At 40.5% G+C, this 26,617-nt stretch overlaps 2 protein-coding genes across 2 annotated transcripts in view; one reads left to right on the top strand and one right to left on the bottom strand.

Annotated features, from left to right (window-relative positions):
• Positions 1 to 1,720: 1,720 nt before the first annotated feature.
• On the top strand, positions 1,721 to 2,409 carry LOC130735465 (transcription factor GTE12-like). Its single transcript, XM_057587440.1, has 2 exons — positions 1,721 to 1,753; positions 1,801 to 2,409. The coding sequence occupies exons 1-2, from the start codon at positions 1,721 to 1,723 to the stop codon at positions 2,407 to 2,409; spliced, it is 642 nt and encodes a 213-aa protein (XP_057443423.1).
• Positions 2,410 to 3,222: 813 nt separating this feature from the next.
• LOC130735453 (protein SULFUR DEFICIENCY-INDUCED 2-like) overlaps positions 3,223 to 26,617 on the bottom strand; it is a 41,017-nt gene continuing 17,622 nt past the window's right edge. The window contains exons 5-7 of the mRNA XM_057587436.1: positions 17,233 to 17,265; positions 15,832 to 15,840; positions 3,223 to 3,402 (exon numbers count right to left, since the gene is read on the bottom strand). Coding sequence (XP_057443419.1) covers positions 3,295 to 3,402; positions 15,832 to 15,840; positions 17,233 to 17,265 — 150 coding nt within the window. The 3' untranslated portion in view covers positions 3,223 to 3,294. The remainder of the gene's footprint in view (positions 3,403 to 15,831; positions 15,841 to 17,232; positions 17,266 to 26,617) is intronic.

Below are 26,617 nucleotides of genomic sequence, written 5' to 3'. Positions count from 1 at the left end.
ATCATCCCTTTCTCACTAGGATGACCCAGACGCATATGCCAAAGCCTTGTTGCATCATTGTCAGTCTCAACTGATGCAACATCACCTACAACGGTGCTCCCCAACAAGCGGTAAATATTCCCTGTAGTTCGCTTTCCAATCATCACTGTCATTGCACCTTTAGTGACTTTTAAGATGTCCTTCCCTCCTTCACCCTGGAATGAATACTCATTCGCATGAAGAGTACCCAAGGAAATCAGATTCTTACTCAGTTCTGGAACATATCTCACGTTATTCAGCACCCGCGAGCCACCATGATCCATTGCAACTTTGACTTGTCCGATGCCTTTGATGTCACAAGGTTTGTCATCACCCAAATACACAAGTCCAAAATTGCACGTCTGAAACGAACTGAACCACTCCCGGTGCGGAGTCATGTGATAAGAACACCCAGAATCAAGAATCCAAGTCTCTGTGCCATTTGCAGTCGATACTGAAAGCAAATCTGCTTCACTGTCGGAATCATCAGTCTGAACGAAGTTTGCAGAATTAGGGCACTCATTCTTCCAATGGCCCACCTGCTTGCAGTTAAAACACTTTGTGCTCTTCCTCTGCTTTGATTTGCTACGCTTCTTCCTTTCGGCGTTCTTCTCAGCAGACTTACCTTTCTTCCTTCCGCGATCTTGACCTCCCTTAGCAAACAATCCATCACCTGATCTTCCTTCCCCTACATTGTTGGATCTCTCTGAGTGAGACTGCAATGTAGTAACGATGGATTCAAGGCTGATAGAGTCCTTCCCGTAAGTAAGAGTAGTCACCAAGTAATCATAGGAATGCGGTAACGAACACAACAAGATAACTGCTTGCGCCTCATCGGTGATCTCCACCCCCAGCCTGGCACAATCAGCAATTATGCCACTGAATTGGTTGAGATGGTTCTCCAAATTGGCTCCCTCCTACATCTTCAGACTGTACAGCTTTTGTTGAGCAAACAATTTGTTCATCATGGTCTTGGATTGATATTTGGCCTCCAATTTAGTCCAAACCTCCTGCGGAGTTTTTAGATCCTGGATGTGGACCACGATCTCGTCTGTAACACACAAACGAATCACTCCTGCAGCCTTTGCCTTCATCTCCTTCCAATCGATCTCTTCCATTCCCCTCGGTATCTCATCGCGGAACGCCTTCTGCAATCCCTGTGCCGCCAACAAATCCTCGACGCGAAGTTTCCACAATCCGTAGTTGCCCTTCCCGTTGAATTTGTCAACCTCGAATTTGGTTCCTGTCAACGCCATCGTAGTCTTCTGATACCAATTGTTAGCGTAGGCACCCCCGTGAAATTGCTCAGAGTTACAATAGATCACAACGAAGTAATAGACAACAAGAACGATTAAGAGACAAGAACGTTTGTTAATGCAGTTCGGCCAATTGAGCCTACCTCTGCAGCTATAGAGTAGCTATAGCTCCTTTCATTCAATGTGTTATGAAGTACTTACATTGGGGTTAGGGACTTTATCTATTTATAGGACACTACTAACACTAGTATTACAAGATAAGATAATCTAAACATCTTATCTAAACCTATTAAATAAGATAGAGTCTTATCTAAACCCATAAGATAGAATCCCTCTAACCCAATATCACAATCCCCTTAAATCAAATTCAAATAACTGATAAGATATGAGCCAATCTCAACAATTTGCCTCGTTCTGGAAAGCGTGAAGCACCATTCTTAGAGGCAATGGATTCTCATGATGGCAAGAAGAGGAGGAAGGTGGATTCAAGTTTAACTGTGTCTGACTCTGAAGAGAGAATGATCAGTTGAAGAAGAAGAAGAAGAGGGAAGTGCCAAAAAACATACAAGAAACAGAGAAAACACAGAGGACTCATAATTCAAGATTAACTGTGTCTGAAGAGTCAAAGAAGGAGTACCATTATTGCAAGAATGAAGAGAAACAGAGCAAAAACAGAGAAACCAAGTTGATCGCTGAGGAAAGCAAGAAAGAGAATACTAATAACACGAAGAAGATGATGGATCGTTATAGAAAGATGCAATGTTGGGTGATCTTGAAGCGGTTCATCATTGGAAGAGATGGGTGGGCTTTCAAACACCCTCTTCATGTTGATGATATCTCTGATTCTGATGCATTGAAGAACAAGAACAACAAGAAGAAGAAGCCAATTGGTTTGGTGGACATTGAAACCAGATTGTCAAAAGGGTTCTACTCGGAGCCTGAACAATTTGCTGATGATATCAGGCTTGTGTTCTCTCATGCAATGCTATATTACCCTCATCCCAGGAATGAGATTCACAGAATTGCAAGGAGGCTCAGTGAGAATTTTGAGGTCACTTGGAAATCTTTGAAGGATAAGTGGACATGTGAGGACAGAAAACAGAAGGCCGGGAAAAGAACAAGATCACCTGTTTAATCTTGAACTCTTCCAACTACATTCTTCAATTCACCTGTTTAATCTGCCTCACTTCAATTTTTCATTCTTACTGATGTAATTATAACCGTAGCTAGGCTTCCATTTAGTTTCACTACTTATCATGTTTGTCTTATAGTCTTCTGGAAATTATGTACCATTGATTAGACATGTTCAATTTAATTTGTCAGTGTTCTTTTATTTCTGTGGTTAATTTTGTTCTCAATGATCCTTAGCTCAGGAGTATTAAGCAACATAGAGAGCAGGGAATTTTCAATTTCTTAGTTTTAAGGTGATATATGAAATTCTCATTAAGTTTTCAATCATTTTGTCACCCCCACTTTGAGGATCCAGTTTATTAATATGGTTAGCATTTCATTTTTGGGAGTGAAACCTAAAACACAAATGTCAGAACTCTACCACAAATTTTCTAAGACATTGCTTCATTAAATCATATCGACCTCATTTCTAATTTAATAGTTCCTGTTCTGAACAGTCAACACTAAGCGAGCCAAGAAATTTTTTCCATTCTATATAAATTTAACCATTAAAAAATAACATGTTAAGAAGAGTATAAGAGGGTTTTTTTTTCATCACTTCCTCAACCTAAGGTAAAGTGAATGTCCAACTTTTTTTTATATTTAAATTGACCTCTAAAGAAGCATAGAATTATGTTTACATCAATATCTTCACTCTATTTAAATTGACCTCTAAAGAAGCATAGAATTATGTTTACATCAATATCTTCCCTCTATTAGTTTACATCAATATCTTCACTCTATATCACTCCTCACCTTATGTTATACACCGCTTCTGAAAAAACAACTTCCACCCAATATAAAAGAGGAAAAAGAAAGAAATGTCAGTTCCTTTGTACAAAGCATAGAATTAACATGCCAACTGGTCTCTAAATGAAGAAATCTCCTCAAAACTTGGAAGTCTCCTTGATCTAATTGGGCCCCATTCATTAATCAACTGTTCCAGGCCTTTGATGAACTCATCATCCAGACCTAAAAGATCTGAGAAATGGGGTGGAGGTAGCATAGATCTTATTGAAGGTGCGAAAAACACTAGAAAGGGGGGGAGGGGGGGTTTGAATAGAGTTTTTTGAATAAAAGATATACTTTTGAACTTTTTCCAAACTCAAAGATAAGAACTAGGTGCCGAAGGATATGAAGTAAAGCATGCAAGTTTTTTATCCTGGTTCACTTGAGATAAAAGCTCAAGTTAATCCAGTCCACCCGTGAAGGTGATTTCTTCCTTCTTCTGATGAAGACAATCCACTAAAATCAATGAGTGTTACAACTGCACTTTGCAACCTGCTAAGTGACTAACAATACACTGATTTTCTCACTAGTATACTCTCAAGAAGCTGATCTAACGATCCTCTCAAGACTAGCTAAACACTGAATCAAACCTATTCAGCTTCTCAAGATCCGACCAACCTTGGTCTCTCAAGGAACTTACAAAGTGTTTGTAAAAGCTTTCGGGTTTACAAGAACTGCTTCTGAAAAGCTAATGGTAAACTCAGATGTTTAAGAGCAGTGAAGAAATAATGCTTATAGATTGGTTAGAATGAATTCGATAATATCAGCAAAGCTTCTTGGCTTCTTTCTTCTATCTTCAGCCCTTATATACTCCAAGGCATATGATGTAGCCGTTGCTAGGGTTTTGTCCGTTGGAGTGGCAATCTTGTAATATCAGACTGCTAGGATGAACGAGGTAGGTGGCGGACAGACTGAGGCTGTACGATTTGTACTATGACAACGACTTGTCCTTTCACCAGCTGACTTATGATCTAGAGTGCTTCAGATGAACGTTGGTGAAGCTTCTGATCAGAGTCAGACGGAAGCTTGGATCCTCTGACCTTGCAACTTCTGCTTCTGAACAAGTTCCTCAGAACTTCTGAACGTGAGAGCTAGAATAGCTTTGGTCTTCAGATGCCAACTTCTTGCAGGTCTTCAGAACTTGAGTCTTCTACTTCTGGACCGTTCCGCTGGAACATCTGGTCTTCAGAACTTCTGACTCCGGTTCTTCGGTACCTCTTGAGAGTTTCTATCTTCAGAACTTCTGAAGGATTTGCCACTGTTCTAAGCGAACATGGTAAGCTTTTCAACTCTCTTTTGGCTACTCTTGGGTCTTCGTCTTCTGATTGAATTGGCTTTGGTCAGAATCAGAACCTGTTTGTCACAACTAAAAGAGGCAAACGTTAGAGTACCATAATTGTTCATCTTCAAAAACCTTAAATGTAATCATCAAAATATAGAGATGCAACCACTGATCAAACCTTGATCTTACAATCTCCCCCTTTTTGATGATGACAAAACAAGTATTTTGATGAACAATTCTTAATCAATAAACTGAATACACAAGAGATAAGAGATTAGAGTTTAAACTTATCCTTGTGTAACGGTTTGTATTGCTCCTTCTGAATCTGGGATAGCACCTGATTCTGAGCTGGGGTCTCCCCCTGACTCCCCCTGAATCTATGACTTGATGAAATGATGAAGAGTCTAGATTCGGAGTCTAGTGATGTGATCAGAAGATACGCTTAGAGGGATGTGTACTCATCAGAAATTGATGGTTCAGAACTGGCGTAGATCACATGAGAACATAGAGTATTGTCCAGGTATTATTGGAATAAGGCGTCAGAAGCAAATTAGTTCAGAAATTTGAACAAAATGTATTCCTTGTTTTAGGACGCTTGACAATATCTATGTGCTATAAGTATTTGATACTTATTCTCCTCTACTGGTTTTATATAATATAAGAAAAAAGTTTATCAAAAAACCATAAAAACCATTTTATGTACTCCCCCTTTTTGTCATAAGCAAAAAGAGTGAAAAACGCAAACAATAACAACAAATAATAATGCAGAAGAGACGCTTGTTATTATTAATAAACGAAGAAGGAGTACAGAGGATATAAAAGACTAGGAGAACAAGGCCTAGATACATAAGAAGGCACGAGACTCCTTCATAGAAAGAAGCTGAAGATGCAAAGGACGAATGTCCTGATCGATGGAGGCTAACTGGTTAGCCAGTTCTTCTTTCAGAGCTTCACTTTCACGGATAGCTAGAGTGGAGGCAGCATCCTGACAGGCTTCTTCTGGATCTTCTTCATGTTCAAGAAGCATACAAATGCCCTTGAACTGAGCTTCAAGGTCCCTCCGGCGAGAGGCCAGGCGAAGGAGGTCGTTCAGAACTTCTTGAAGATTTTGAAGACAGTGAGTTTGATGGGATGTCAGCCAACAGTCTAAAAGATTCTCAATCATCCCAAGAGCTTGAGAGATTTGAGAATTAGAGAGATTAACACTCCAGGGAAAGACCTGGTCAAATACCAGAGTCTTGAGTTCAGCGATCAATTCAACAGAAGTCATTTTTGGATTGAGAAGAGAATGAATTGACTGAGTTGAAGTGAATTGCGTTGTGATGGAGAAGAAGGAAGGCAACAGATTATAAGGAAGAGAAGTAACAGAAAAACATGCATAAAACTCATCAAATCATAAATGCATGTGAGTTACTAAAGGAAGTGGACGATGCATTGAATAAGTGAATCAGAATTAAACAAGGTCAAACATGAAATAAATTCACAGACAATTAAAAAAAAATATGCATGAAGGATAGATGAGACGGGTTCAAGGCTTTGATGAAGAAGGAAGATTCTCGATCAAATATTTCATCATAGTCTCCATTCTGCTTGAATATTCCTGAATCTGCCGACTTTGTTCACTCTGAACAAGTCCTTGTTGCTCAACCATCTGAAACAACCTCTGTTGATCATCTTGTATCCGATCAATTCTAGCAGCCAGGATAGCAACTTCTGGATGTGGAGCTGGTTCTGAAGCCTGAGTAGGAACATCTGTAGGTGCCTGAACTTCTGCCGCAGCTTGAGTAGGTACTTCCATCTGAACTTCATCAACCTCTGCAGCCTCATGAATAATGATCTCTTCAGCACTATCCTCTGCAACCTCTACTGAAATCATATCAGCATCTTCTGAGGTACGTTCAGAGACAACATGAGTTCTTGCAGCCATTGCTCTTCTCATGGGTTCACACACTTTGTGTAACACCCTCTGCCTCTGCTCATAAGCTCTCTCTGAGGCATCATGAACTCTCAGACGCTTTTCTCTACTGAGCTGCTTCTCAATCTCTGAAGCTCGACTTTCTGACCATCGTCCGAAGGCAGACCACAGTCCATCAACCAAGGATGCATCAAATTGATTATCAGTTACCTGATATAGCCATTGCAATCTGGTTGCTTCATCAGAGAAATCCTGAATGAGCTGAATGAGATTTTGTGGCCTGAAGGAAAGTGCTAGATCCATGATAAGCTGAGGAGTGTTGGCTGCATTAGAGCTTGATGCATTAGAACTTTCAGTTCTCATTTGCCTTGAAGGCATGGATTCATCCACATGAACTGGTCCTTGTCCTGAATGATCAGATTCATCCATCCTTTCAATCTCAGGAATGGTCTCTTGCCTTTGCCTGGATGTAACTGTCTTCTGAGGTGAGGTAAAACTTAGATCTCTTGAGTTTACATTGGAGTAGTGAGACAAGGACACATAGGAGGATTCAGCAACAGCATCTGGAAGCACATCTTCAAAGTAGGAGGCTACTTGCTGGATAGGTTGCACATTGAAGGGAGGTTCTAGAATCTGAACATCCTCATCTTCATCGTCTTTCTCAGCAGGGATCTCTCCAAATTCGGTAATCAGAAGGGTTCTTGAGGTGGATGAAGGTTTGGGTGTGAATTGTTGAACCAAGTCCCTCAAGGTGGCCTCACTCTGAGCGATACCCTTGATAAATGAATTGAAGAGGGGTACAGACTCAGTGGTGGTGGATGTGAAAGTGGTTTGAATTGGGATGGATGGAATGGAAGTGGTAGCAGTTTGGATGTTTGAGTGGGGATGTAACACCCTGATTTCCAGGTGTCACTTTAGTAACTCAAAAATAAACTTTACGCGGAAAACATATATTTTTTTTCTTTTAATCAAGCGATAGAAAAATAAAGACATAACCCAGCAAACTAAACTAACTGATGTACAACATATATAAACATGTACAGCCTCAGCTGCACTCCCACGTCACGCGCACTCGCAGTGACTCCAAAGTAGTGTGCCCGTAGGCAAATATGTACAGATCCAGAAGCGTGAGTAAAAGTCATAAATACAATCCTCCAAGAGTAAGTCAACCTCAAAATGGCCTAAGTACATACCCCTATGTCCGACTGACTCACTATGATCTCTCAGTAAGAGAACCACACAAAAAGTCATGCGTCAGGAACTTACCCTGTCCCAAAAGCAAAACGAATCTGAGCTCTACACAAAATATGACGCTGCCTAACCTACCCTCCCAGTACCGCTCAAAGCTCCTCCTCCTCCTCCTCCTCGTCGCTCGGCGAGTAGCTGTCGACGTCGGTGTCGGTGTCGGAGTCAGAGTCCACCGTGATCATCTCGGTATCCAAGTCCACGACCTCCTTCCTAACTGTCCTGCGAACAACCCTAGTCGAGCCCATCTCAACATCTACCTCCTCAGAAAGGACATCCTCCTCCACCACACGAACCAGGGGTTCCACACGGTAGCCGCGTGATGGAGTAAACGGAAAACGGCGAGAGGCAGATGGAACAACAGGCTCCCTCTTCGGCTCCACAAGCCTCGAGGATGACGCAACGTCGGTAGGATCGACAATAGTAGTAGGAAGTGGCGCGACAGGTGCATCAACATCAGCCTCGATCTCGGATGGGTCCTCGTCATCAGATGAAGATGAAGGTGGCGCAGGTGGTCCTCGACCAGTGCCTGGTCCACAGCGAACTGAAGGCGGCAAGTTGAAGCTCAGCTCCATGCGTCGTAGAACTCCCCTCATCAGACGTCCACGCTCGTCAGTACGGTCCTCCATGACCCTTCCCCGGTACGTCGCCCAATGATCCACAGCATCGATCACCCAAGCGGTGGGGGCATGTCTGTCCACCAACTCAAACCTGATCCCCCCCGAGGGAGAGACCATCGAAAACCAGTCCGCCATCTACATCTGGCAGTAGGCCGACCGCCCAAACACAAACATGAAACCAAAGCCAAGGCGCTATGGTCAACTCACGGAATAAAGTAGTTTATACATACAACATGTGATTGGGGTATAGATATATATGTTTATATATATATATATGTAAATAATCCTAGCATGTTATCGGCTCTAACAATGCTTCGATAATTCAAATAGCATACAATTCCAGTCAGGGTGAATGTATGCGTGAAATGCAATTCAATATGATCCGGATAATTCAATTTGGGATGGGCACCACGAGTCTGCCCGACACAGGCCTAGTGTCGACAACTCTGCTCGGGTGTCGCTTACAAACCCATGCATAGTCGGATCAGCCCCAACCACCCTAGGTCGTGCCACTCTGCCCGCTATGCCGAAGATACATCCATGTGTTCTTCGATGAAGGCCGTCCCAACCTTCGTGAAGCCGTCCCAACTTCACCGAGGCCCAATCTTTCGATCGTACAAACCTCGAATGTATGCATGATGCAATATGGTTAGCCAAACATCGAATCGTCCTCACAACGCAAGTGTTTAGCTTTAATTCTCAAATTCAAAACCCAAGAGTTAAATGCCGACCCTACGATATAACTCCAACAACAAGAGTACCCAAGTACTCAGTGACTTTCACTCATCACCGTGGCTCACCCCCGTGATGTCCACCAATTCTCCAAAACCCAAGACAAAGTCGACTTTTCCCCGTCTTTCGCAATCATTTTCCCATTGAGATTCCCTATGGTTCATTTGTTAATGAAAACGTTTCGAATTTAATTAGTCAAGTTATGAGTTTAATTCTTGAAGTCTAAGTTTCCTAAAGTCTCTAGTTTTCAAGATTCTATCTTTTTCTAAGTTTGCCAAAAGTCCATCAAACGTAAATCCCGGGGAAAGTCTAAGTATACAAACGAATGGCTAAGTCTCAAACCCCGTGTTGAACTTGCCTAGGGTTGTTCATCCAACCCAAAAGATCAAAAGGAAATCAATTCAGTGATTCTTCGCTACGAAATCGCGTCAAAACGCACAGTTCAATACAACATCAATATCATAAGTTATGAAAACAATCATAACAATAAATCATCAACATAACCAATATCAAAATCATACATAAGTCGAATTTATCGACGCCTATCATGCAATCTTAGCTAATATGTAAGTTGCCCTAACCTCGAGTTGTTCCAGCCTCACGGTATAGGTTCTCCACACACAGTTGCTCAGTAGATCCTAAAGTTCCTTCAACTGAACCTCGGAGAAAACAAAGCAGAAATCCATACAAAATCGATTAGCTCGATCACACACAACTAATTAACGATAGACAAAGCATTTAAAGCTTCAGAGTACAACAATCGAACACGAGAGGACGAGTTATCGAAAAACGGAAACCCCCCCCTAAACATGCTCACGGCCCTAAGAGAAAAAGGGTTCCGGCGCTTTTTCTTCGATCTAAATTAATTCCTAGGTAGTTTTAGGGTAAAACTAGGATAAAGAAACTGTCGGAAAAATTTTAGAACAACCGGGTCAAAATACGGCTACTCAGGGGCGTTTTGGTCCAAAATTAAAGCTCAAAAACTCAAAGTTAAAACTTCGGAAAACAAATTTGATGGGAACGTTCACAACGACATTTGTAGCAACTAATCCTAAAGGCACTAAGTCGGATTGCGACTTTTCGACATTAAAGTTTCAATATGTGCGCAAAAAGGGTTTTTACACAGTTTTTCAGATCTTTGACAACTCGATCGAAATCGGCGAATAACGGCGAGTGTTCTAGTTTTTTGGGCAAGCATAGAAGGTATATCAACAGAAAAATCAGGAAAATCGGACAGTTTTACGAAAAGCTCGAAACTGTGAGCACAGAAACAGCTAAAGAAACGTGACAAAAAGAATGATCAGAGGTAAGAATCAAGCAAGTTACCTCGATGCCGTGAAATAGAGACAAACAGCTCGAAGATCGGTCAAGAATCGGCGAAGTTCTTCCTTCCTCCTTTCTCTCCTCAACTCGCGGCCTGAAAAGGAAGTTATGGGAGATATTTTGATTTTTTTCACTATTTATAGGAGAGTGAAATCGCGGGAAAATGAAAATTTCGCGATTCCGATTTTTGCAGCACGTTCACCGGTGAATTCTAAGCGAGATTCTGGCGACAGAATTCCAGAATTCAAAACAAGTCTCTTGAATTTGGGAAAAACGATCCAAAAGCGGTGTAAGTTAATTTGCCCCGAAAAACTACTTTTTGCTGTGAAGGTCAGACGACAAAACTTCGTTATGAAGAAAGATTGGAAACGTCGAAAGAAATCTGGCAACGCGGATGGAAAATTCGTTAAAAGCTCCGAATAGAAAAGTCTTCATTCAGTGATTGAATTTAGGGTTTTTGAAGCAAAGAAATTAGCGTCGTCGGACTTCCGAGAAGTGAATCCTATCGTGCGTACAGTCCAGGGTTCCGAAATGAAACACTGGTCGAAGGAAAAATAAAGAGAACTTCTTATTTTTCCAAGGATTTAGAATTTCGCTTAAATATTGCTTTAAGAGCGGAATTAGCCTATTCTGGACACTCTCGCCATAAGGCGGGTGTGCAGACGACTCGCACTAACTCTTAAAACAACTATGGTACTATCCTCAAGCAATTCCTGAACTTTCTTCTTCATTGAACTTTCCCAAACTGTAAACTCCTGTCACGCTTACAGTGATTCTACGCGTGAGTCGGAAATTAAACTTTAAATCCAGTTCTGCAAATCCGGGTCTTACAGGGGAGCTTGTGTTTGAGGTTCTGTTTGAGGTAGAACTGTTTGGGTTAAGGTTGGCAGGGATGTAGATATAGGCACATGTTGTTCAGGAATAACTACTAAAGCAGAATCTAAATTAATGCTTTTAGTAAATTCCTTACTTGATTCTCTGAGTATGGTAGATCTGGTGGGTCTAGCAGTCCTTGCAGGATCTGAAGCTATCTTTGATCTCCTTTCTCTTTGTACCTCTGAGACATTTTCAGATGCTTGCTTTGGTTCTGAATCCTTCTTCTGAAGTGGACCCTTCAGAGGCAGTTTCAACCTCTTGCCTATGGGCTCTACATCAGAATCGGTGGATTCTTCAGCTTCTGCTGATTCCCTTATGACTTGGAGCACATTTTCAATGATCTCACAGTCATCCTGCTCAACTTCTTCCTTAACTTGGGTTGCTTGTAATCTTTGCCTTTTTACCAGAGGAACATCATCATCTTCAGTTTCCTCATCAGAAGATTCTTCAATGATTGCTTTCCTCTTGACATCCTTTCTAGGTGGAACTTCTTCTTCTTGGCTTCCAGAGGAAGAATCCATAGAGCTCTCAGAGCTATCAGATTGAGATTCCTGAGATGACTCCTCTGGAGTTCTTTCAGGAGAGGGTTCTGGAATTGGTTCCCTGATGACTACAGACTTTGATGCTGCTTTTATCTTCTCGGTCTGCTTTATCAGAATCCCTTTGCCTTTGGGATCGGAAGGCTTGCTGGTTGTTCTCTTGGACCTCCTTGTTAGTACCTCAGGAGGACTATCAGGAAGATTCTTGATGAATTCCTCAAGAGTGATTGGATCTCCTTTGCTTCTGAGCATTCTCACATATTCCAGAATGTTGGCTGGATTATCCTTCTTGGACCAAAGAGGGTAGTCATCAATAGGGTGGTTCTTCTGACGAACCTCATCAGATGATTCTTCAACAGGTTCAACTTGAACTTTGTCAATGATCTGCATTCTCTTCAACTTAGTCCCATTGAGAGCATCTCCAATAGACATGGCCAGATCTTCATGAAGTCCAAGGTCGGACAAGGTCTTGACTAGTTAATTCTGGGTGAAGATATCTAAAAGCAGCCTGCCATACGGAATGTAGGAGATAGACCTCTTGGTCTCAATTCCAGTAGTTCTTGACTTTTCAACACATTCCTTCAGATAATTGAAGAGCAGAAATGGAAGACATACGGGCTCACCCTTAGAAATATAGTACATGATTACCTTTTGAGTTGCATTAAGGTAATCAGTTCCTCCCGTTCTGGGGTGTATGCAGTGGATGAAAATCTTCTGCCAGATCTTCATTTTTGGCTTCAAATCCTTTATGCCATACTTTGTCTTCTCCAAGGACCAATTGTCATAGATGGCTTTATTTACTAATTTCCTCATGCCAGGAACATTAGCATCTACATTTTTTATCCTCTTGCCCTGTTGGAACTCCATTCCCAGCAATTTTGCAATGGATTCTTCAGAAATAACAATCTTTCTATCCAGTACATGAGAAACGACAAAGTAGTCGTTGCAGACTGCATTCTTCCAGAACTCTACAACTAACTTGTAATAAATAGGACCACAGAGCCTATTGAAATAGCTAGACCAACCTTGCAAGTCAACTTGATCCCTGATATCAAACCCATGATCATCCAGGTTGTCGAAGTCCACTCTTGCTTCGTTGCACACAACCAGTTCTTCAGCCTTCTTGACGCAGGTGACCACATTGGCCGTGTTCAGAATTTGCTGAGCTTCTTCAAATCTTTGCTTTTCTTGATCTTCGGCAGTTAGTTTGGAAGAAGTAGTAACACTTGCTCTTGATTTCCTTGATTTGCCCATGATTCTCAGTGATGCGAGGTTTAGGGTTCAGAGAGAAGGGAATATTGGAGAGAGAAGAGTAAATGAAAATCAATGCACACAAGCGTTTTGAAAACCGTTTATGTAAGTGTGTGGAAGATCGTGTGTGAAACGTGCGTATAGTGGGTTTAATGGTAACCGTTGAGATTTTAAGAGGCAAAAAGTAAAAAACAAGATCAACGGTTGTAAAATAATTAGTCTGAAAATAGCATAGTGGAGGAGAGTAGGCATCATCATTATAGCAGATACACCACGCGACTCAAGGAACTATGTCACAAATGAAGTGACACGTGTATTGTTGCCTACCACAGGAGTTTAACCGGTGGGTTAAGTGCTTCTTGAAATTCTGGTTCACACACTGGACAGATATTGTGCCAAATGTCTAAGACATCGAGTACAACATATGGAATGCAGAACACACAGTACAATAAATATATCAGTAAAACAATAAAGATGGACACAAAGGATTGTTAACCTAGTTCGGTGCAATATCACCTACGTCTGGAGGGTTTTCACCCAGAGAAAGTTCTTCCACTATTATAGAGAAATTGTACACAAAAGGTCTCTCAGAACTGCCACAGTTCAAACCCTTTCTACCTAACTCTACCTGTGTAAGAATACTTAGTCCTCCCCCTAAGTATGAGAACCCCTCTCACTTTCTCTAAATCACTGCCACAATGATTCAACAACTTGTAACAAATACAAACACAGATCTCATGATCAAACAATGAACACACAACTCTCAGACAAGAATAACAACACAAGAATATGCTGAGAGAACAACAAGTATGAACTCACACAAGAGTAAACCCTAATTTACTCAACAGAAGCTCTCCTAAACAACTAGGTCTAGGTCTTCATATATAGCAGTCATCTAGGCCTTGTCTTCAATGGGCTTGGGCGAGCAAAGAGTCCACACACAGCCAGGGAGTTTCCAGGAAACAAATCTGTAACAAAAGTCTTCAATTAAAAAGTTTCCTTTTCCAGAAATAAGCCTCCCACAATTTCTCAGATCAAATCATTAAACCGGATTTGATCACATTCAGTATTACCCTTGACGGCGCACAGAAGCTTCCAATCAACCCTAGCTTGATTACAAAGTAACCAAAACAAAGCTTCACAGTCACCCTAGCCAACTCAATGCAGATCTCGCAGGGACAGATGTCATAGACAAGATGTTATGACATCGGGTCCGACATGTTGGCTTTAAACATACATTAGCTAAAATGAAGACAATCATAACAAAGGAACAACAATCTCCCCATTTGTCAAATTTTAGCTAATACAATCCACTACCATAAAACTCTTCAGAACAATTCTCGCAGCTTGAAAAATCAGTGAAGAGTAACCACATCAGACAAGGTAGCTTACATAGAGAACACACTTCAACATAGCCAATAGCAGCAGCAACTATGCACACAGAAACACAGATCCACACTCAGTGCAGTGACATACATCCCTATCAGAGTTCAGCACAGTCAGCACACACACAACTAGCACAATATTACTACTGCAACACATCATACTACTGCAGCACATCTTCAGAGTTTAGCACGGCCAGCAAATGCCACAACCACACTACAAACACACCACTACCACTACAATACTACTCCCCCTTATTAACAGAATTTGGCAAAGGGTCACAAGAAGAAGAACTAACACCTTTGTCTCAGCAGCTTTCATCCTCAGAGTCTTCCTCAACCACTATGTGTCAGTTAGTACACAAATTCCTAACTTCCCTCTTAATTTTTCAAACTTTGCCACATCCAAAGCTTTGGTGAATATATCTGCTAACTGTAACTCAGTTTCCACATGTTCAAGAACAATGATTTTCTCCTCAACTAAATCCCGAATGAAATGATGACGAATATCAATGTGCTTTGTTCTGCTGTGTTGGATTGGATTCTTTGAAATATTGATGGCACTTAAGTTGTCACAGTATAATGTCATGACATCTTGCAAGACATTGTATTCCTTCAACATTTGTTTCATCCACAACAACTGAGTGCAACCACTTCCTGCAGCTATGTATTCAGCCTCAGCAGTGGATAAAGAGACACAATTTTGTTTCTTACTGAACCAAGAAATAAGATTATTCCCCAAAAAGAAACATCCTCCTGAAGTACTCTTCCTATCATCAGCATTTCCAGCCCAATCTGCATCACGGTATCCTATAAGCTTAGAATTTTTATGATGAGCATAGAGTATGCCATAGTCACTGGTTCCACTGACATATTTGATAATTTTTTTTACTTGAATCAGATGACTTTCCTTGGGAGCTGCTTGATACCTTGCACACACTCCAACTGCAAAAGCAATGTCTGGTCTGCTGGCAGTAAGATACAGAAGACTCCCTATCATGCTCCTATACAGACTTGGATCAACATGAATTCCACTATCATCTTTAGTTAACTTGATATGAGTAGCTGCTGGAGTTCTTTTGTGAGTAGATCCTTCAAGACCAAATTTTTTAACTAACTCCTTGGCATACTTGCTTTGAGAGATGAACATGGACTCTTCCATCTGCTTCACTTGTAATCCCAGAAAGTAGTTCAATTCTCCCACCAAACTCATTTCAAATTCTGACTTCATTTGTTGAACAAACTGTTGCACCATATGGTCTGACATTCCTCCAAATACTATATCATCCACATATATCTGAGCTATCATCAGGTTTCCATTATCATTTCTCACAAACAAAGTCTTGTCTATCCCTCCTTTCCTGTATCCTTTATTTGTCAGGAAATCAGTTAATCTTTCATACCATGCCCTAGGTGCTTGCTTCAATCCATACAAATCCTTTCTCAATTTGTAAACATGATCTGGAAAAGATGGATCCACAAAGCCTTTTGGTTGTTCAACATAAACCTCCTCATTCAGATAGCCATTCAAGAATGCACTCTTAACATCCATTTGATACAATTTGAACTTCAGAAGACATGCCACTCCTAACAGCAATCTGATTGATTCTAAGCGAGCCACTGGAGCAAATGTTTCATCAAAATCAATTCCTTCAATCTGAGTGTATCCTTGAGCAACTAACCTGGCTTTGTTTCTTGTTACAGTACCATTTTCATCTGTCTTGTTTCTGAAAATCCACTTAGTACCAATCACATTCACATCATCTGGTCTTGGAACAAGATCCCATACTCTATTTCTCTTAAATTGACCCAGTTCCTCTTGCATAGCATTAATCCAGTATTCATCAGCTAGTGCCTCTTTGATGTTCTTTGGTTTAATTCTGGAAATGAAACAACTGTTAGAAATAATATCTCTGGATCTAGTAATCACTCCTTCATTCAGATTTCCTATAATATTCTCTTTGGGATGAATTTTTTGAATTCTGATTGATGGAACAGCTTCCCGTGGTGACACTTGCTCACTTTCTTCATTAGTTTCAATGTCAGATCTGTTGTCAGTAGCAGTTGGTCGATCATCAGTTGTGTGAGTCATACCATCATCTGCATCTGCATCATCTTCTTCCAGATTGATTCCACTGTCATCAACAACCACATTAATAGATTCCATCATTGTCTTAGTGCGGAGGTTAAATACTCTGTAGGCTTTGCTATTTACAGAGTATCCCAAAAATATTCCTTCATCACTCTTGGGATCCAGTTTTCTTCTTTGCTCTCTATCAGTCAAGATGTAGCATTTACTTCCAAAGACATGAAAGTATTTGACAGTAGGTTTCTTCCCTTTCCACAGCTCATACAATGTAGAGTTAGTTCCTGAGCGAATGGTTACCCTATTATGAATATAGCAAGCAGTGTTTATGGCCTCAGCCCAAAAATGGTAGGGAACTTTCTTTGCATGAAGCATTACCCTTGCAGATTCTTGCAAAGTCCTGTTTTTTTCTTTCAACTACACCATTCTGTTGAGGAGTGATAGGAGCTGAGAATTCATGCTTGATTCCTTCTTTGATACAGTATTCAGAGAATTTACTGTTCTCAAATTCCTTTCCATGATCACTTCTAATCTTGACAATTCCATAGCCTTTCTCCCTCTGAAGTTGTTGACTCAATTCTCTGAAGACTTCAAATGTATCTGACTTTTCTGCAATAAAACTCACCCAGGTGAACCTTGAAAAGTCATCAACACAGACAAAGACATACCTTTTTCCTCCAAAAATTTCTTTCTGCATTGGTCCCATTAAATCCATGTGAAGTAGTTCTAGTGATTTTGATGTAGCTACATGAGTTAGTTTCTTGTGAGGAGCCTGAGTCTGCTTCCCAATTTGACACTCTCCACATACTTTGCCTTCCTCGATCTTCAGTTTGGGAAGACCTCTGATAGCCTCCTTTGTAATGATCTTCTTCATGATTTTAGGATTGAGATGTCCTAATTTTTTATGCCACAACTTTGTTTCTTCTTCCTTGGACACCAGACACTTGGTTATCAACCCTTTGCTTAGTGGAGACCACATGTAGCAATTGTCTTTAGATCTTATTCCAATCATGACTACCTCTTCATTCTCATCTGTAACTCTGCAACCTACTTTGTTAAATGACACATTTATATCTAAATCACACAACTGACTTATGCTGATCAGATTTGCAGTCAGTCCTTCTACAAGTAGAACATCAGTTAGCCTTGGAGAATCACTATTGACAATCTTGCCTGAACCTTTAATCTTTCCCTTTGCTCCATCACCAAAAGTGACAAAACTAGGTGAATGAGGTTTGACATTTTCTAGATACATCTTCACTCCTGTCATGTGCCTGGAACAACCGCTGTCAAAGTACCAGTCTTCTTTGGAGGATGCACGCAGAGAAGTATAGGAAACAAGGGCAGTGACATTGTTCTTAGGTTGCCATTTTCTCCCTTTCATAGACACATTTTTCTGTGTAGGTTTCCAATGTTGTGGCGTCCCATACAATCTGTAGCAATAGGGTCTTATATGTCCATGTTTTCCACAATGATGACACCTCCATCTTGAGTTTATCTCTTTCTGACTGAGAGAATAGGAATAAGGCATCTGGCGATATATCGGGGGGGGGGGGGGGTATTATGTTGTATCACCTGATTTGTCTTTGTGAACTCAGTCTTTTTTGCAGCAGGAATGAATGTGTTAGTGATTTTTTTGCTTTCCTCAGTTCCAGAATTATCAGTATATCCTAAGCCTGTCCTATCTTTTGCTTCTTTTCCTGCTTCTAGAATTAAATCAAACACATCAGTTCCTTTGTTTATCATGCGAACAGATTTGATCATACCTTCAATTTTTGATTTTAACATGATGATTTCTTCTTGAAGATTGCCATTTGTGATTAGCAAGTTCTGCTTCTCAGCCTTCAGATTCTTGACAGTTTCATCCAACTTCTTCCCCCTTTCACATGCATCTTCCCATTTGTTGAGTAGGAGTTTATAGGATTCAGCAAGTTCTTCTTCTGATATCTCACCATCACTTGAGTCAGCTTCTGAGTTGCACTTACCAGTGAGCCCCATGATTTGAGGTTCCTCTTCTTCTTCTGAATCATCATCTGACCAAGTAGCCACCATACCTTTTCCTTGCTTCTTCAGAAAAGTGGCACATTCACTTCTAATGTGACCATACCCTTCACACACATGACATTGAACTCCTTTTTCTTTGATAGACTTGTCTTCCTCCTTGTCCTTCAGTGCATTCCCAGAGTTTTTGATAATGTCTGACTGTTTGTTAGTGACATTTGGTCTGTATTTTCTATCAAATCTTCTCATGACCTTGTTGAATTTTCTCCCAAGCAGTGCTATAGCCTCAGATAGGTTTTCATCTGACTCTTTCTCACTCAGATCATCATCTACAGTGTTTGACACAAATGCAATGCTTTTATTCTTTTTCTCTGATCTATCATTTAGAGACATTTCAAAAGTCTGTAATGAACCAATGAGCTCATCAACTTTAATATTTCCTATATCCTGAGCCTCCTCAATAGCAGTGACCTTCATGTCAAATCTCTTAGGTAGGGACCTGAGGATCTTTCTAACAAGTTTTTCTTCAGACATTGGTTCCCCCCAGAGCAAATGATGCATTTGCCATGTCTCGCACCTTCATGTGAAATTCAGAAACAGTTTCCTCCTCCTTCATTTTCAGGTTCTCAAATTGAGTAGTAAGAAGTTGCAGTCTTGACACTCTCACCCTTGTGGTACCTTCATGAGCTATCCTGAGAATTTCCCAAGCATCCTTTGCCACAGTACAAGTGTTGATTAATCTAAACATGTTCTTGTCCACTCCATTGAATATTGCATTCAGTGCTTTTGAGTTACCTAGAGCTTCCTCATCTTCTTCCTTGGTCCATTCTTCCTCAGGCTTCAGTTCAGTGGTTAAGGTTCCTTCTTTGTCACTCTTCACAGGATGCTTCCAGCCTTTGACAATAGATTTCCAGGTCTTGATGTCAATTGATTTGAGAAAGGCAATCATTCGTGCTTTCCAGTTTTCATAATTGGTACCATCCAAGATTGGTGGCCTATGAACAGATCCTCCTTCCTTGCTGTTGTCCATGATACCAGAAATATCTCCCTGAATCTCACCCAAAAACAGAACAGGGGTGCCTGCTCTGATGCCAATTGAAATTCTGGTTCACACACTGGACAGATGTTATGCCAAATGTCTAAGACATCGAGTACAACATATGGAATGCAGAACACACAGTACAATAAATATATCAGTAAAACAATAAAGATGGACACAAAGGATTGTTAACCCAGTTCGGTGCAATATCACCTACGTCTGGAGGGTTTTCACCCAGAGAAAGTTCTTCCACTATTATAGAGAAATTGTACACAAAAGGTCTCTCAGAACTGTCACAGTTCAAACCCTTTCTACCTAACTCTACCCGTGTAAGAATACTTAGTCCTCCCCCTAAGTATGAGAACCCCTATCACTTTCTCTAAATCACTGCCACAGTGATTCAACAACTTGTAACAAATACAAACACAGATCTCATGATCAAACAATGAACACACAACTCTCAGACAAGAATAACAACACAAGAATATGCTGAGAGAACAACAAGTATGAACTCACACAAGAGTAAACCCTAATTTACTCAACAGAAGCTCTCCTAAACAACTAGGTCTAGGTCTTCATATATAGCAGTTATCCATGCCTTGTCTTCAATGGGCTTGGGCGAGCAAAGAGTCCACACACAGCCAGGGAGTTACCAGGAAACAAATCTGTAACAAAAGTCTTCAATTAAAAAGTTTCCTTTTCCAGAAATAAGCCTCCCACAATTTCTCAGATCAAATCATTAAACCGGATTTGATCACATTCAGTATTACCCTTGACGGCGCACAGAAGCTTCCAATCAACCCTAGCTTGATTACAAAGTAACCAAAACAAAGCTTCACAGTCACCCTAGCCAACTCAATGCAGATCTCGCAAGGACAGATGTCATAGACAAGATGTTATGACATCGGGTCCGACATGTTGGCTTTAAACATACATTAGCTAAAATGAAGACAATCATAACAAAGGAACAACACTTCTGATCGAGTATCTTCTGAAAAGGTGACATCTGATGACTTTAGAGGCACCATGGTCAGAAGTTCTGAAGAGAACCTTACTCTGGTCAAAAGTCCATGTTCAGATTTTCAAGAATAAATAAAAACCTATCTTCTGCTAAGGGCTTAGTGAAAATATCTGCCCACTGATGGTCAGTATCAACATACTCTAATGATAGAGTGCCCTTCTGAACATGATCTCTAATATAATGATACTTTACCTCTATGTGCTTTGCTCTTGAATGTAGAATGGGATTTTTGTTGAGTGAGATAGCAGCTGTGTTGTCACAGTAAATAGGAACCTTCTTCAGAGACAAACCATAGTCCTCCAGATGATTCTTCATCCATATGGTTTGTGTACAGCAAGTGGCAGCTGAGACATATTCTGCTTCTGCAGTTGATAGAGCAATTGTGTTCTGTCTCTTGCTTGACCAAGTGACAAGATTTGTTCCAAGGAAATGGCAGCTTCCGGAGGTGCTTTTCCTTTCCACTCTGTCTCCAGCAAAGTCAGCATCACAAAAACCTGAAAGTGTATACTCTGATGTTTTTCTATACATCAAGCCAAGGTTAGTGGTTCCTTTCAGATATTTGAGGATCCTCTTAACAGCAGTTAAGTGAGTCTCTCTAGGATCTGATTGGAATCTAGCACAGAGATGCACACTAAACAATATATCAGGTCTGGAAGCTGTTAAGTAAAGAAGAGAGCCTATCATTCCATGATAGAGCTTCTGACAAACCTTAGAGGAAACTTCCTCTTTCTCAAGAATGCATGTTGGATGCATTGGAGTCTTAGAGATGTTGTAGTCACTCATGTTGAACTTCTTCAGAAGTTCCAAGGTGTACTTCTTCTGATGGATATAGGTGACTCCTGGTCGTTGATCTATTTGAATTCCCATGAAGTATTTGAGTTCTCCCATCATGCTCATTTCGAATTCAGCCTGCATCATCTTAGAAAATTCCTTGCACAGAGAGGGATTAGCAGAACCAAAAATAATGTCATCAACATAAATCTGAACTATAAGAATATCAACCTTATAGGTTCTGCAGAAGAGAGTGTTGTCACCTTTACCCCTTACAAAATCATTCTTTAGAAGAAAGGAGCTAAGCCTTTCATACCAAGCTCTGGGAGCTTGTTTCAGTCCATAGAGTGACTTCTTGAGCTTGTAGACATGTTCTGGATGCTTGTCATCTTCAAAACCAGGAGGTTGCTTGACATACACTTCCTCTGAAATGTAGCCATTTAGGAAAGCACTCTTGACATCCATCTGATGAAGGATTATATTATGATTCACAGAGAATGAGATCAGTATCCTTATAGCTTCAAGCCTTGCCACAGGAGCAAAAGTCTCAGTGTAGTCAATTCCCTCTTGTTGGATGTAGCCTTGAGCTACCAGTCTTGCCTTGTTTCTCGTGACTTCTCCTTTTTCATTCAGCTTGTTTCTGAATACCCACTTGGTTCCTATGACATGGAAACCTTTGGGTTTAGGCTTTAAGGACCATACATCATTCTTGGTGAACTGATCTAGTTCTTCTTGCATTGCCAGAATCCAGCCTTTTTCTTCAAGAGCTTCATCAACTGATTTGGGCTCAATGAGAGATACAAGTCCCTTCAGACTCAGAAGAGTCTCTTCTGAAGGTTTGAGCATAGACCTGGTTCTGACGGGAGCATCTTTGTTGTCAATAATCAGTTCTTCTGGTTGAGAGGCAGCTATTCTTTTCTTCTTTTGAAGTTGATCAGAAGTTGTTGGAGCATCTTCTGATGCTTCTGCCTCTGAAGCAACATTCTCTGGGCTGTTCTTTGGTTGATTCGCTTCCGAATGATCAATGCTTAAATCTGCAAACCTTTCAAACAACTTTGACTTTTCTGAGCCAAGCTTATCATCAAATATAATTTGGATAGATTCCTCAACAGTTTGAGGAACAATATTATAAATTCTAAAACCTTTAGATCTTTCAGAATAACCAAGACAATAGCATTTTAAAGCTTTAGAATCGAATTTACCCAATTGCTCCTTAGTGTTGAGCATGTAGCAAGTACTTCCAAAGGGATGGAAGTAGGAGATATCAGGTTGTCTTCCCTTGCATAGCTCATAAGGAGTCTTCTCCAGAATTGGTCTGATGGAGATTCTGTTCTAGATATAGCATGCAGTGTTGATTGCTTCTGCCCATAAGTGCTTGGCCATACTTGATTCTTGCATCATGGTGCGAGCCATCTCCTGAAGAGTTTTGTTGAGGAGTGCGTGGACAGGAGAAGTTGTGAGAGATCCCTTGAGAGTTGAACAATTCTTCAAAGGCTCTGTTCTCAAATTCTCCACCATGATCACTTCTGACAGTAATCACTGAAGTTTGGAAATCCTTCTGAACTTGGGTAATGAAGTTGGTGAACATAGAGTGTGTTTCATCTTTGTGCCTTAAGAACTTTACCCATGTCCACCTGTTGTAGTCATCCATAATGACTAACCCATACTTCTTTCCTCCAATGGATTCAGTTTTCACTGGTCCAAAGAGATCAATGTGAAGTAGCACAAGGGGTCTTGTTGTAGATACAACATTCTTTGCTTTAAAGGGCTTCTTGGTGAATTTTCCCTTCTAACAAGCTTCACACAGAGCCTCTGATGAGAACTTCAGACGAGGCAATCCTCTGACGAGGTTTAGCTTGCTTAGTTGAGAGATCTTCCTGAGGCTGGCATGCCCTAGGCGTCTGTGCCAGACCCATTGCTCATCATTAACTGACATGAGACACTTGACCTTCTGAGATAGCAGTTCAGAGGATTTGATTTTGTAAATATCATTTCTTCTCTTCCTAGAAAACAGAACAGATCCATCTGTTTGACTGACAGCTTTGCAGCCGGTTTGATTGAAAATCACATCATAACCTTTGTCAGCTATTTGGCTTATGGAGAGCAAGTTATGCAATAATCCTTCCACCAGAAGTACATCATTAATAACTGGATTTTTTCCATCTCCTATGGAACCTTTTCCAATAATTTTTCCCTTCTGGTTTCCTCCAAAGCCAACGTCTCCTTCTGACTTAAGCGGTATCAGCTTTTGGAATATAGACCTTATGCCCGTTATGTGTCACGAGCATCCACTGTCCAGGTACCATGATAGGTGTTTTAACTGAGCTGCATAAGATGTCTGCAACAGGAATAATTTTTGTTTTAGGTACCCATATCTTGGGTCCTTTCTTGTTAGTTTTCCCAGAGGTTTTCGGAACTTTGGGTGCAACAGGAGGATAATACAAGGGAACTTGATTATAATATTTAGACATGTCAATTTTAAATTTTCCCTTTGGTTTTACCACCTTGGGTGTAACCTTTTCTGGAATGACAGTGCCGGCGGGAACGGAATGCTTATGTAATGGTTCGCGTTTGGGCTCAGATGACTCATCTCTCATAGATTGAGAGTAGCCAAGGTCACTGTTCCCATTTCTGCTTATGCCATAGATCATTGAAGCCATAAGACTTCTGTCTATGCCTTTGGCTAGTGTAAGACCCGTGATTAAGAAGAGAGAGAAACTCGGTTAATTTCTCAGTTTAAGTGCTTTGATGCTTGTCTAATGTGATCTTTAAGTTTAACTTGTGTGATGGATTTAATCCAATTGGAATGATATTATGATTATCAATATTAAGGTTATTCCTTAAGTATCTCATTCTTCGTTCGCCGGAGAAATCGGTTGCACTTTTGGAAAACGGTCTAACCGACGTGTTTTCGCTTAGAGCGCCTTTTCATCATCGAATTATTATTCGAGTGTGAAATAAATATTTTCCTTATCATTATGATGATCTATGCGTAATTACGAGAATTTTGACTGTAATATCGATATAAGGTCAAAAATCTCGCCCGGTAGTGTTTTCGGCTCGAAAACGAGTCGAGTTCGACTCGTAAACGAGCCAATCACGAAATTGGCCAGAATATATCTGATCTTGGGGTTGAGTCTTCAGATGTTGAGTGTGAAGAGCAAGACCATTAGGGTAGGCTCATGAACCAAGGAAAAAGTTAGTATCATGGTTGCTTTGCCATAAGTGGTGTGCATGGGAAAATGAGTCAAAGCCAAAAGTGCAAGCCATCATTTCACCTTGGGAGCTGACCATCACCTTATCATAAGGACTACCTATCAGATTTCTGGACCAAAGTGAAGGGAATGAGTGGGATTTAGAGAGATAAGTGAGAGTTTAGAGAGAAGGTTCATCATCTCCTTCTCCTTTTCTTCTTCTTCCTCTTCAAACAGAAAAAAAAAAAAAAAAAACCCTAACACAAATCTTCCTCAAAGACCCTCAAGAAGTCACCTTTACCACTTTTACTCTTCACAAAGGAGTTAGCATTCAAGGTGAGGATCATGGTGATGGTTTCCAAATTCAAAAAGGAGCTATCTTTCTCTTCATCTTTTCTAAAAACCGAGTTGATGTTGTTGTTGTGCTTGTGGTGAGCTTGTGGTCTCCTTGGCTTCATGCATGTGAAAAGTGTTTTGAAAATGGTTGAAGCTTGATGTTAGGGCTTCATGCTCTTGTGTTCTGAACCTTAGATTTCGAAAATGGAGAGCCAAGGAAGAAAACTACTCATCATAAAACCTTTTCTTGTTCAAAAGGTTGAATCTTGATGTTTCAATGTTCTCATGAAGTAAAGACTTCAAGAGATGACTTGTGAGCCTTATTTCTCAGGCCTTGAGGGCTGAAAGTTTTAAGTCTTTAACCCCTAAAACTATTTCAAGTGTTGTTTCAAAACTCAAAATTCATGAACTCTTAAAGCTAAGCCAATCCATGAAGAGTTCTAGGCATGGTTAAGTATATATGTGATTACTAAGTGATTTGAGTGATTAATGGTCGTATGTATTGTGTGATTGTGTGAAGGTGAGGAGCACCTTGGGAGAACTCAGATCAGAGAAACTAAGGAGAAAGACAACGACCGAGGTAAGGGCACTTCGGGTCTTGGACTTTAGCGTGCACGAATTGTGTGATAGGATTGCATGAACTTGTTTGATGACTATGAACATGTTAAGACCTTGGAAGACTTATGTAAAAGAGCTTAGTATGTTGTATGATCCTTATAAACATGAATGGGAACTTAAATGTTAAGTCTTGGGCTAAAAAAATCAAGTTAAAAGTGAGAAAAAGCATGAAACTCGGAAGAGGTACAGAACCGCGGCGCATGTGCGTGGGGTGTTGGCGCACATGCGTGGGACTTCTGTTCCTCCAGCGCCAAGTGACGTTTTCTTTGCTACTTTGTACTGTTTTGGGCATAACTCCTTGGATATGGGTCCAAATCGGGTGAAACCAATTTTATTTGAGAGCTAACTTAAAGGGCTTCCATCTGTAAAAGTTTCATAATTTTTGGATTGCTATTTCAATACAGTTTTGAATTTTATTTCACCCCTTTTTCTGCTGCCGAGTAAGCTGGACAGTTCGTATTATTTTGGGCATAACTCCTTGGATATGAGTCCAAATTGTGTGAAACCACTTTTATTTGAAAGCTAACTTAAAGTTCTTAAATCTATGAAAGTTTCATAATTTCTAGGTTTCTATTTTAATACAGTTTTCAATTTTAATTCTACCATTTTCTGCGGTTTTGTTGCCCTGAATTATATGCATGATATACATGAAGTTTATGAGTTAAGAATGCTTGATTACCATGAGAAAGTGTTTATGAACATGATGAATGATAACATGCTTAGGTGCCTTGATGTTTGAGAACATGATTACTTGTTGAGAACATGCTTACTTGTTGAGTACATGACTACTTGTTGAATATGATATGATGAACTCTTAGGATGTTTATGATGAATGTAAGTCTTGAATTATGTTCCCACGATGCATGACATAGTATGCCCTGATATTTATCGAATGAAATGAGTTGTGTCCTCGATGTTGATTATTGAAAATCGAATGTGGAACCTAAGATGGTTGGGCTACCGTGGCGACGGATAGCTGGTGACACCTATGAGTTGGTGATCCCGACCACTCATGTTGAGGTGTGGTGAAGTCGTCATTGAACGACAAAAGACTATAACTACGTTGTATGACTAATCATGAAGCATAGCATTGCATAGTCTAAGGGTACCGCTGGAATGGGTACCGTGAGTTGGTTACTAATGATTGCTGGAT

The sequence above is a fragment of the Lotus japonicus genome, chromosome 1 (assembly GCF_012489685.1).
Source record: "Lotus japonicus ecotype B-129 chromosome 1, LjGifu_v1.2".
NCBI classification, from domain to species: Eukaryota; Viridiplantae; Streptophyta; class Magnoliopsida; order Fabales; family Fabaceae; genus Lotus; species Lotus japonicus.
Note: the sequence above shows the minus strand (reverse complement) of the source record. Positions and strands in the feature narration are given on the sequence as shown.

Excerpts from the sequence above, each read along its gene's own strand:
- LOC130735465 (XM_057587440.1), top strand. The coding sequence starts at position 1,721 with ATGGATTCTCATGATGGCAAGAAGAGGAGGAAG. Across the intron at positions 1,754-1,800 it reads ATGGCAAGAAGAGGAGGAAG|TTGAAGAAGAAGAAGAAGAG; the intron begins GTGGATTCAAGT and ends GAGAATGATCAG.